Source organism: Pieris brassicae, chromosome 7 (assembly GCF_905147105.1).
Source record: "Pieris brassicae chromosome 7, ilPieBrab1.1, whole genome shotgun sequence".
Classification (NCBI taxonomy): Eukaryota; Metazoa; Arthropoda; class Insecta; order Lepidoptera; family Pieridae; genus Pieris; species Pieris brassicae.
Genome location: NC_059671.1, coordinates 16,766,028 through 16,778,845, shown reverse-complemented (window position 1 = coordinate 16,778,845; position 12,818 = coordinate 16,766,028). Strand labels below are relative to the sequence as shown.

General features: G+C 33.6%; 1 protein-coding gene across 1 annotated transcript; it reads left to right on the top strand.

Annotated features, from left to right (window-relative positions):
* The first annotated feature begins 422 nt into the window (after window positions 1-422).
* Window positions 423-8,915, top strand: LOC123712157 (zinc finger protein 572-like). Its single transcript, XM_045665135.1, has 6 exons — window positions 423-479; window positions 2,086-2,311; window positions 2,463-2,600; window positions 3,923-4,221; window positions 6,559-6,709; window positions 8,627-8,915. Exons 2-6 carry the CDS (start codon window positions 2,086-2,088, stop codon window positions 8,881-8,883), a joined length of 1,071 nt encoding a protein of 356 aa, XP_045521091.1. The 5' UTR covers window positions 423-479; the 3' UTR covers window positions 8,884-8,915.
* Window positions 8,916-12,818: the final 3,903 nt, after the last annotated feature.

Below are 12,818 nucleotides of genomic sequence, written 5' to 3'. Positions count from 1 at the left end.
CAGTATTATTAAGTTTATAGATAATGGAATTCATATTATTGGCACTATCATTGGGCCACATGTACCATTATAGATCAAGTTGATTACAGCACGGTACAAACCAGCAATTTACACACATTTATACTCAAAGGACATTTTTCAGTCGCTTAATCCGTTGTATGTAATAATTATACGCAGAGACGCGAGCCACCTGTCAAGGAGCCGTTTTATCAAATCATTTATTGCGCAGCCTCCAGACCTGTTGTTTTTTGTTTGAAAAAAAAACCTTTGGATGAGCAGTTGGGTAGGTCGGGGCGCGTTAGCCTTCAGTCAGGTGCCAGGCGCCGATCGCGATACACCGTATTGTAGCGACCTATAAAGCCTTACGAGTTCGCGCGAGCCTTTACAATATTGATGATCATGATAATTTGACAATATCAACGCGACAGCTATCCCGTGCCCATTGTGATTCAGTGAAGTGATTTATTTTTTCACCCAAGGTGAGCCTTATTTATAAAAGCATTTTATTTGTTTTCCAGTAACTAAAATAAACTCCACGGATAAAAAATAATAGTTTTCATTAACATTTAGAAATTCACGTAATAATTTAATTAATTCATAGAGTCTGATTATATTGTCTATAGTTAAATTTAACAAAATATTATGTATGTTTAAGTTATATATCAATACTATAAATAGCACTATTTACAGAATATATATTTTATTAATTCGATGTATTTCGAAGTTAAGTGTTCGTGAAAGCGATATTAAAAATTTATACTAGAATTAGATATCTCGTTACATTTAGCTAAGAAGAAACATACATAAAACGTTATAAACAATTTGCTTAGTCTTATCTATAGGATAATTAATCGATGTGCATGAATTACATGAAAGCAACCTAATAACGAAATAAAATTAATATTATAAATATAATTAGGTGTTTTAAGAGGTCTATAATAATGTCTATATAATATCATGACGTCTCGGCAAACGAACACAGTGGGTATATAGTATGTTTCATTTCAAAATGGAAAATGATTTTCATAATTATTCAATTAATGTTATGCGATACCTTGATTTGTACACATTTGCCGTCGTTCCCACTGTTCAATCAAAAAAGCTATAAGACGCGATGTCAGTAATTGTCACCGCCTAATGACGGCTTGCTTTATTGAAACAAGAAATTGCGACACTCCACCCTCACATGACACTCACCCAATTACTTTTAATAGCTTCAATCATGCATTTATCACAATTGTATTACGTTGGGCTAGTTGTGATAACGTTTAACACGTGTAGGTGAATAATACCGCTTCCCAGTCTAAGTGACGATAACATCTTTAGGACAAACGAACAGTTAATACCACCTGTATCATTTGATACGAATCACCCCTAATTACTCTATTAAAATTTAGCAATTCATGTCGTAAGTTTGGATTGCCTAAGTAATGAACTCGGGGTTTGTTTTGTCATGGCTCAAACTCATTCGGTAATGCTTCGATAATGAAGATTGTTTTAGTCCGATATATCGTGAATTATTAATGCGCGTACGCAATGGGCGCCGTCCACTTTCATTATTCTGATTCTTCATTTGCTTGATTGAGCTTTTAATACGATTCGTCAACAAATAGTCGACCGGATTAATCAAGGCGAGAGCTGTCGACAAATAGTTAGATAGCCGCTAATGGTGATGGTCACGTTATAACTTTGACGAATATTTTTTGGTATAGAAATTGTAATAATATAATTTAATTAATTTTCTGAGTAAGCGATTTCCGAGTTGCAGCTATTCGATACTTATTTGTCGTAATGTAGGGAATTTATTTTACGTAAGTAGAGGCTACTGCAGTGACTACGGCGCGATTTTAATATAAAAATACAATCGCCAAATTCATGTGAGATGTTGCAAATAACTACGCTGTTTTAGTTTTTTACAAAAATATATTTAATTCTAGTAGTTCCTTTAAGCTCTTCGGGATAATCTTACATAATATAGATTCATAGACTATTCAAACTGGTTTGACTTTCAGCAGTGTTTGAATTCTACCAACGAACAATTGTGGCTATTAAAAAGGCACCGATTAAAAATCTGAATTATTTCAGATGTCTCGCAACGTTCTTCTATCTCGGTTGGCAGAGCAGTTCCAAGCGTCATCACCACCAGGACAGCGCTTTCCGTCACCAGACCGCAGTGTTTCGCCACACTCACCTACCTCAAAGTCACCACCCCTCTCCCCTGATTCTCTTTCCCACAACCGTCTTGATATGCTTCAGATTGGAGACATCGAGATTGCAGGAAGAGCACTCAAGCAATATGCCAGAGCAACAGGTATACATTTTATACGCATATTGCAAGTTAGGTAATATTTAATAATGTCCCAATGAACTATTGCTTATGTACAAGTATATATATCTACTATTTTGCTTAGTTTTGATGCTAGAAAAATATAAGTGAGAATATAGCATTTTTTTCTATTTAGAACTTGGAGCCCTGATGTACTGTAGCGGGCTAGGTGCCCTATACGGCGGCGCCGGAGTCTGGCCTTTGCTACTGCCTAGAACTTCGCCCCACTTCACACCACCACTCGATCACATGCGACACACACCACCCCGAGATGGTAATTATAATAAACACATTATTTACAAGGTTTATATCAAGTCGATTTAAATTATACAACGACTGACGTCAAGCAACCAACACTGTAATTAAAGATATTATTGTGTGTGAAATCTCATTTCCGGCAAATCACCATAGGTAACGTTGTTATCAAAACTTATGCTTACCTCGGCCTCCTTAGCACTCGACTTTTCGTGTTTCCCTCATTAGAATAGTTATCAGTTCACTTACTGCGATTAATAACTCGTACTGCGATAGGGCGTCGTTAACATGTCGTTTACCTCCAGTGGAGACGTCAACTTATATGTAAATATCCGATTTTCCAAGGAAATCGTGTCGGTATACATGAAGTATGTCAAGTGTGAGTTTTATCGTCTTCATTTTCGGAGAATAAGAATTAGGCACTGAAAAAAATTACCGTCCATACAACACATACACTAGGAATAAAAAGTTGTCTCCGTTTAAAGACACAGTATAACTGGGAGGTTTCCGGGATCGTCTAGGATTTAGTAACTCGACTTAAATTTATAACGCCGTAACAATTAATAATAATAAAGAAATATTACTAACGACTCCGATTAAAATATATTGTTAAGATACTAATAAGCAACCATTTCGCAATTTAAATAATTTCATATTATAGTGGGTTTCCTAGACAAGAGTAAAATGCTACGAGTTTTATGTTTAAAATAAGTAAGAAAGTATAGGAGAAAGTAATTCTATTATTCAGTTTACTATAAGTACCAGTTAATGTACTTCTCTGTCAAAAAGCATATAACCGAGACAATTCTTACAGTATTCAAATAACGCGTTATCTTTACGTATACTGCTTACATGTTTTCGTAAGTCAATGATAAGCGTAAGAACCTAGATTCAAAAACAATTTGATTTCAGTTAAACGAGTATAAACTTAATTGCTTTTCACATAAGGTGTACATTGAAAATAAATTTTCTGGAAAATACAAACACTTATCGAAAGACATTAATGCATTTTCACACGTAATCGAAAAAGTTTCCAACCAAATTGCATTTAACAAAATACGTGGTATTAGAGTACAAATTGTTGGATTAGAAAAAGGATTGAATTATGAATACTCAATAAGTATATTCATTACAGTTATAAACATAAGCTCTAAATATGATAAGTAGCTAAAAAATAATCAGCAAAATAATTCTTAAAAATAGCGTGAAAGCAATTGTTTTCGTAGACATGACGCAATCGACAAATATAAAAGCAGCTGTACAGATTTTACAGACATACGATTTGACCCGACCGACTTTCAATTTTTGAAGTGTGAAGGGTAATAAGAACATTTGTTGCAGATGACGAAGAGCTACCTTTGAATTTGTCCACAAAAAATCGACAAATATGGTCACCGGGAAGCGCCTGCGAACGTGATAGAGACACAGACTCCTCTATTGGAAAATGGGAAAACCAGGACGATAATGACGCGCCCCTTGAGCTGGTGAAAAGGTGTCGCAGCAGCCCTGAAGCTGACTGCACAGAGACACGGCGCTGCCCATCCACTCCGGGCTACCAGACTTACCCCCAACCACCATCAGCTGACATCGGGTTCTCTCTGCTAATGAAAAATGAAAACCGAAATGAAAAATCATTTCAGGTAAATTAATAATTAAAACATGAAATTAAGAAATTTATGCATGGCGGAGTTTCAAAGTATGAGTCAGAGACGTAAACGAAAGTAAAAAAACCAGTTCTTACTAGAAAATAAGTTCGACAGTTGGTTAATAAATAATAGATTTCTAATGAACTTACACAAAGAATGCAAAGCGTTTTTGAAGTCCGTTAAAAATAAGACGGTCAATGAATCGCGACATCCTTTAACAAGATCGGGATAACTGTACAATTTCCGTTCAAAATGCTTTTAATAGCAAACCAGTATCGGCAATTTTCTTTTTTTACAAATCAAATAGCAAAAGTTGCCCCTGTCTTAATAAGTACTCTTATATCGAAACAAGTCGCAAGACCAATCTTGGTCGAGGCTAGTCTTTTTGCAATTTAAATACCGATTATTCGCTTTTTATTGTTTCTGACTTGAAGCGTTTATGATCAATCGGAATCGATTATAATAATTTTTCTTAAATATTGAATTCTGCTTTTAAGTGATTTTAATATATATAACGAACTATTGTAAAGATTTTCATAAGCCTGGGAAACCAAGATAAACAAATTAAACCACAATGTAAAATTTTATTTGGAAGTCTGTTTATGTTATACACGACGAAATTTTTTTTAGTGTGTAACAGTAAAACTGTATTAAAGCAAACGCGGTTTTTTGGTGTACTTTAAATGATTCAAATACCTATTATTAAACTAACAATATATAAAGTTTCGCCCTATAGAGGAAGGAATAATAATATGTATCTAAATATTATACTTTAAAAAGAAGGTGTTTTGATGGTTCTCAAAATTAGAAAACTGACCGCGGCATTGTGTTTTTCCTATACGCCTTAAAAAACCTATAACCATATGTGGGTTGGCTCACCCCAGCACCTGTGTTTCTTATAAGAGTGATATAAAAAGACAATCAAAAAACTATAAGTTTTTGTAAGCGCGAGGCACGGCAGCTGCCTACACAACTGTCACAAGACCGCGCGGATTTTTAGTCTGTTATAAGTGATAACGGGCTAACCATCCGACTCATAGCAGTTTTTTACAGTATTTTAAAGGATTCATTATAAATTTCCGCATACCAACTGTTGGTCATGTGCGTGGAATAGCTGTGGGCATCAAAGGTTACATTCAGAGTCGAGACTAAGTACCACTCCCGAGTCCCGTGTGTGAAGTCCTACGTTTTTGACAAATAAAAGTTTTGACAGTTAAAAATTAACTTTGAGTAAGCCCAATTCGTTGTGGAATATCGCATTTAATATCGTAACGAAATCTTTCATGTAATATGTGTGGGCCAGAACCGGAAGCAATTTAGATTCAGTTTGGTAATTTTTTAACATTTCATTTATATTCTCTTTCGAAATTTGAAAATAATAGCATTTTTTTAATAGTCTACGTATAACGTGAATGTCAATCAGAACTTTTTCCAGAGTTGGTTTAAGTTCCTATATATTATTATTATAATTAGTCTTTCTTTACCATATAAGTACAACATGACATTTCTATGAAAATAATAACAGTCGGTTCCAATCTAGTTCTTACGAAAAATTCAACAAGTAAAACGCCTTGTAAGGTATAAGGTAATACATATACATTTAGATAGATCTGTAGAAACGTTAGGTGGCATAACGCATTCTATTCTATTAACAACTGAACAAATAAATCTACAACAAGTATGTGAATCTTTTGTATTCCAGCCCTGGGTGAAACAAATGACACAAGTATTTCTCAAGAATTTTAATGAAGTTGACATAAAAAATGTACTGCTAGCCACTATTTAATCAATAGAAATGGAAAAAAATCCTTAATAACAACTTAATACACTTTAATTATCGTCTTGAAAATGTGTAGAAAGAAATCAAAGAAACGAAGGAAAGGGGTACTCTGCCCTGTAATTATTTTTATTAATAGCTGTCAATGTTCGAATGCTGAAATTGAAACTTGAGTCTATATAAGTCTCATACAACGGAACTTTAAACTACATTTGGAATTGTAAAGAATTAATTATCTTCCTGATGTTTAAATAAAATCATCAAATCTCTCGTTAACGATAAGTACTTCTAGTATTATATAATTAATAATACAATTGTAAATTCAAAGATTTGATTATTGATTCATTGCTTTGGATGCGCGGATACCTGGTAAAAAAAAATATTGAATACGAATCGATTCTACTCTGTTCCATTCGGAATTTATTTAAGGTATAAAAACATATATAGTCTATGTCTATGTGTATATTATAAAAAAATGTAGCGTTCCTTATACATGGACAACTAGACTATATTTTGTCCGTGTCATGATTAACATTATTAATTTCCAATTTTAGTGCAAACAATGCGGCAAATGCTTTAAACGGAGCAGCACACTATCAACGCATCTCCTCATCCACTCTGACACAAGGCCATACCCTTGTCAGTACTGCGGGAAACGCTTCCATCAGAAATCGGACATGAAGAAACATACATACATTCATACAGGTAAGACATGTGTGTTTAGATATTGATTTATACAAAACTACTAGTTTAGGTCTGGGCCCCAGATATCTGTATCTCGACATTGATCATTTCTAAAAGGCAAGTCGGTGATCAACCCTTTTTGACACACACCGTCAACTGTTCGGGTCTAAGGTCGTAAGAGAGAGTGTTAAATGGGAACTCAGATAGAAAATCCATTATTGCACAGCCGGGGCGCGAACCTACGTCCCCAGGAATGAGAGTCGCTCTTTTTTCTTACTAAGAGTAAATTCTTTGAGAAATAAATCTTTGCACCGAAACTACTAGGCCAATTTAGATCTTAATAGGTCCTTAATACCTAAGATATAGTTACGGCAACGACGGGACATAAGTTCGTCTAAAAAATGTTAAGTATACCTACCAATTTTATTATTACTCTAGTCTACGGTAAAATAATGTAGTAGTCTTTAACATAATTGGAAAATGCCCTATTAAATAAAAACCCCTTATTTGATACCACGTCTTGTATGTGAGAAAGTTTCGTAAAATTATAACTGTAATTTGAGTTTCACACTTAATTTGTTCGGAACTACTTTTACGACTAAAAGATTCACTTATACAACTATATTTAAAAGTCTATTACTTATGATTCAATATGCAAATGGATAATTATCGTAAAACTTTGTATTTCTCAGCATGAAATCGTTATTAAACGTGGTTTTTCGAAAATAACGTTTTAATCCATATAAAGTAAAAATGTAAGTCCTTACTACTTTTGGGTCACTTGTAAAATTATTAAGCCCGACATACTAATCATATAAGCCATAAAATACGTCAGTTAATAAACAACAAAGCTTTTGATAAACACCAATAATCTTCCCTATATAAAAAGTCGATAAAAACTAATACATATTGCTTATTGATACCAGATCCAAGCTTCCTACTTCACAAAGCTCAAGCTACTCGTTTCTATATTCTGTCATTTATAAAACTTTAAACAAATCGATATTTCATTATTGATTTTAATTAAAGCTTGAAACGCAAATCGCTGTCAGGCGCGGCGTAAATTTCATACGAGTAAAAAGTAGTTTGTACAACCAAGTCATTTCACGATGAGGTCACAATAAAACTTCATTCTTCCGGTGTTGATTCATGAAAAAGTAACCACTCGTATAGTATTATTTATACATAACCTTTTTATACAATATATGCGTTAATGTTTTGGTGATGAATTAGTATTTTAACCTTTTGTTAATATTTGTGTGACCGCAATAAAACAACCATCAGAAACGGAAATAATAAAACCAATAACACCTAGGTAAAAACCAAAATTTCGCTGTAAGTGCCTATATCAAGATGCAACACACATACATCCAATAAACACGTTATTGTCGACTTAACTTCAAGAAACCTCAACGATATGAATTAACTATCCAAAAAAACAGTTTCGACATATTTGTCTTGGCTGAGACATCTCGTCACGTCTGCGCATAGTTCCGAATGATTTACAGTTGCCATACAAGGTACTGGTCCGTCCGATAAATACCTTGTCATCAATATTCCAAAATGCAGCCTGGCCTGCAATTAGCTGCTCAGCCTTCGCAGACCTTCACGTGCGATCACACCACAAACAAAAAGACAATTTAAATCCTGTTCTATCTATAAAACAACTTCTGTTTTTGCATTGACATCAGGTTTCAATATAATATACCAAAATCAGCATTCAAGAATTCAGCGATGAATAGTCAAATGGATTTTACACCTCTAAAATAATATTATAAATCTGAAGAAAAGTTTATCATAAGCTATATTTATATAAATCCACTTTTTTATAAATATTCACTGTACAGATGGGTAGATAGATAATTTAGGCAAACTGTCAAATTAATTTTAAAATTAAGTTATTTGTGGTTTAAGCTTTATCTTTATTTCTTGTTGCAGGCGAAAAGCCCCACAAATGTGTGGTTTGCTCAAAAGCATTCAGCCAGAGTTCGAACCTTATCACACACATGCGAAAACACACCGGGTACAAGCCTTTCTCATGTGGTCTCTGTGATAAGGCGTTCCAGCGAAAGGTGGATCTTCGTAGACACAGGGACTCCCAGCATTCGGATGCCATAGAGCCTATCACAAATTTATCATCGAATCGGTACCGATATTACGATGAAACCGCTGTATCGCCCCTTGTATCCAAATGAGGTGTACCAATAATTAGAGCAAGATAAGAAGATGAAGCCAAAGATTTAATATCTTTATGCCATTAACGCATTTATGTACCATAAATACCATTCGTAGAGTTAGTAACAATTTGTTACAAATACACGTGTGATTTTTGTTTTGTGTATAGAAATGAGTGCCTGAAAATTTAAAATGAGCTTATGGATTATCATTTTTTATTTCAAATAACATTATTGTCCGTCCAATGATAAAATAACCGGCCATTTTATTGTAAGGACCTACACTATAGGCTCAATATTTATATAAATTTGTTATGTATTTAAAACGTATAACGTACTCTGGCCAATATTTTAACCGTACGAATCTCTATCATGTTAATAAAAGTTTCATCATTCAGTTTATATTTGGCACAATAGTGTAAGTTCATTTGTTTAGTATAAAATCACGAAATGATATATTAAGGCAATCCTTAGTTATAAGAATGTATTTAAAATGTAAAAATAGAGTCTTAAAACCAAAGTAAAGTGTCTTGTAGTCAAGTGTAAAACGCTTTATTTATAAAAATCAACTTTATCCTTTTAAGTTTCAAATGTACCATTTATTTATTCTTTCTTCTGTAGGTTAAGAAATTCAGGGATCAATTTTAGATCCTAAATAAGTTAAGCTTTGATAATATTGTGTAGTAACGAAAATTACCACGAATTTATTACCTTTGAAATCGAAAAAGCTACCGTCTGTTACCGTTGCAAGTAAATTGTTACCAGCTTTAAAGATGAATGTTCAGGCATTAACAGATTTTTTTTCATGTATATTTTTTTTGTGTAACTCAATTTTTAAGTAGTACAACACCGTCCAAGGCCTATAATGAGGCCTGTCAATAGGTAGGTACAACAATGTGTCAAGATTCGAAAAGAATTGTGAACATTACGGCTAGAACGCCAAAGAGTGTAGCTACTTTTTCTAGTTATTAATAATAAACCACCTAGTTTAAGCCAACGTAATGATAATAACCTACTTAACACCACCAAAATCAAATTTTAAATGTACCTACCTATCATGGATGTTTGGATAATTAATTTAAAATAAGTATTTAACGTTGAGTCGTAATTTTACTTTGTGAATGATGTCAAGGACAAATTAGAAATACTCGGTGAAACCGATAAAAAGAATAAAAACATTCTAATACCTAAACATAAAGACAACACAAACCTTTAAGATTCCCTTTATCAACAAATTATCCTCGTACTAAGCAGTTAGTCTTCAATGCGTTTTAAATTAAACATTAAAGATTTTCTGTTGGTCCACGGATAACCCTTTCGTCATTGCGGTGTCAAATGATTCGGCTTAGCTGCAAAACGCCCCATAATGTTTTGTAATCTAATATTGCTTTTTACATTTTTGTTTATATTCCAGTTAAGGAAATTAATGGAGTTGTTTAAACTGTAGGTAGTTAGAGATATCTTATACCGTTAATGGTTGATTAATAATAATGATATATCTAAAGAATAGGTTACAAATAGAATCTACAAAATGCCCGATTAAAGTAACAATAGTAGTAGGGCTTTTCTTATATACCAAATTGTTTTATGGTGATCTACACTTATTGGGCCTGTCCTCTTAGTATCGCTTAATGAGTGGCAAGATGAGATGATTTACTTTACTTTTGACTCGTTAATGGTTCCAGCCTGTAAAATTAATTGTGTAGTGTTAAACGAAATTATTAAACAAATCTGTAAATAAGCATATTAGCTATTGTCTTTATTGTGTATTTAGTTAATTCTTGCCTTTTCAAACGCGGTGATAGCTACATTAAAAGTCAAATAGAGTTAAGCGACTAAGTGTAAAAACTACCCTTAAGAACAGTTTTAATAAAATATTTCATAAAATAATCTGACTTTATGTTTTACTGCCTACCTAAAGCATAACTTTAGAGATAAGAAATCTCTGAATTGTTTAATGAAAATCTAGATAATGTTTTACAAGAAATATTAAAAAAAAATTAAATGACAAAAATAAGTGACTTAAAAAACAAAGGACAAGTACCAAAACTTGAACAATCTTTTTTAAAATCAGATTTTGGAGTTCATTAAGATGAGTACAAAGTCAAGTGTCATCAATATTATATAATTCTATATTTATTTAAATTAATTTCTCACCACTCTTTCCTATCTTAAAGTTAAATTAATGTAAAATATCATAATCACTGGAAAGACAGCCACAATCGCTTTTTGTTGTTTTGGAGGCCTCTTTATTCGGCTCCTGCACTATGAATAATTCTTCATTACGATTTTTTTTAGAAAAACCTATGAAGGGTACGGCTTTGAAGCAAGTTTGTTAGGACCAATGAAATTTTTGCGACCTAATTATGTTTTAGACACTTTATGAGCCGTAGAGCAAGCGTAGTCAGTGTGATTGTTTTAAGGAGTTCCTAAACTGGCTAAATAATTAATGTAAGTAAGCCCTGCTTAACCCGTTAACATACAAGTAAATTGGCTTCGTATAAATGAAACGCCTATACAGCCATATAAGGGCTTCTATTGTTGCATGTGTTAGGCGATAAGCTGTTTGCACCACCCCTTACGCGAGCCACCATTACGATTTCTTAATAGAATTATGTATGTAAGAAACAATAGAATCCTTATAACGGATGCACATGCAATACAAATTCTTAATAAGATTGATTTAATTATGTATTCAAGACGCCCTATTTATCGCTATGTATACCTCGAAGATAGCATCTACAAACAAAAATAACTTTCGGGGTCACGAATGAGTTCACAACTCAACTGACGTCTGTGCAAAACAAATGCTCTGAGCTGGGTTATTTTCGTGACTTAGGCTGCAGTACTGAAAAAACACGGCTTATTCATACTATATACTGATCGTGCTGCTACCAGCGCGGCGCGGAGCTTCGTAATATTAATAATTCCAAACGGATCCCAAAACGAGCGTGAACTCAGTACGGGTTCATACATCTTTGTCACAGCTTGAGGGCCTATACGGTCGCACAACTCCAAAAAGTAAATTGTTTTTTTTTCATTTTGAAATGCATACAATTCTCATTATGACATTACTCAATATAGAGGGCGCTTTCTACACTTGTTGGCCGAATAAACAGGTAGGTACGTGTGGTGGAAGAAACCCCGCACTATAAGATCCATGTTCAGCTGATAAAAAGAAAAATAAAACGTCTGCTGAACAGCCTTTGGCCACTTTCTCACTAGTTGCATAGTTTATTGAGTCAAGACAGTGTTTCCCGACCTTTTATGAGCCATGCCCAACCCACCTTAGCCATTTTTGACATTTTAATGCTACCGCTATGTTATGAAGCATACACATTTTTTTAAAATTAAAAATTGAATTGCCGATTAAGATTTAAACGATAGATTTTGGGAAGCAATCACTAGGAAATTGTAAAAGTAACACGTAACTAAATTTTCAAAATATATAATGAAAGACTGAAATTTAAATTCCAAATAATTTTAATAAAGATTTATTATTTTAATTAATTATGATCTTTGCGCTTGATGCACACATTTTTTATAGTAGGTTTCAATTTGGTTAACTTCAGTCTCAAGTCTCTACGTTGTGTCCAGGCGATTTCGACCGCCCCCCTTAACAAACAAATTGTCCCCCTGTGGGTTGTGGTGCCCTTGTTGGGAAACACTGGTCTAGACGAAGGTCATACGATATTACTTAGTATTTTATCAGTTTTTTTTTATTCTTTCTCATTTGAAAATATCTCGCTTTCTGTGTATTAAACCCACGTGAGCTTGGTGGTCGATCTTGTCACCTAGCTCAGCATCAGCTGGAGTCATCGGCCGCCAGCCTACCTTTAATCAGTCATGATACACAATATAACAGTTCAATTATGGGCTTCTATTAACAGTGCTAAACATAAAATCGCTAGCCGCAAACTTCGAAAATTATTTATATTAAACCATTTGTTCTTATT

Coding starts and splice junctions, on each gene's coding strand:
- LOC123712157 (XM_045665135.1), top strand. CDS start 2,086: ATGTCTCGCAACGTTCTTCTATCTCGGTTGGCAGAGCAGTTCCAAGCG. Junction 2,312..2,462: donor GCAATATGCCAGAGCAACAG/GTATACATTTTA, acceptor TTTTCTATTTAG/AACTTGGAGCCCTGATGTAC. Junction 6,710..8,626: donor ACATACATACATTCATACAG/GTAAGACATGTG, acceptor TTCTTGTTGCAG/GCGAAAAGCCCCACAAATGT.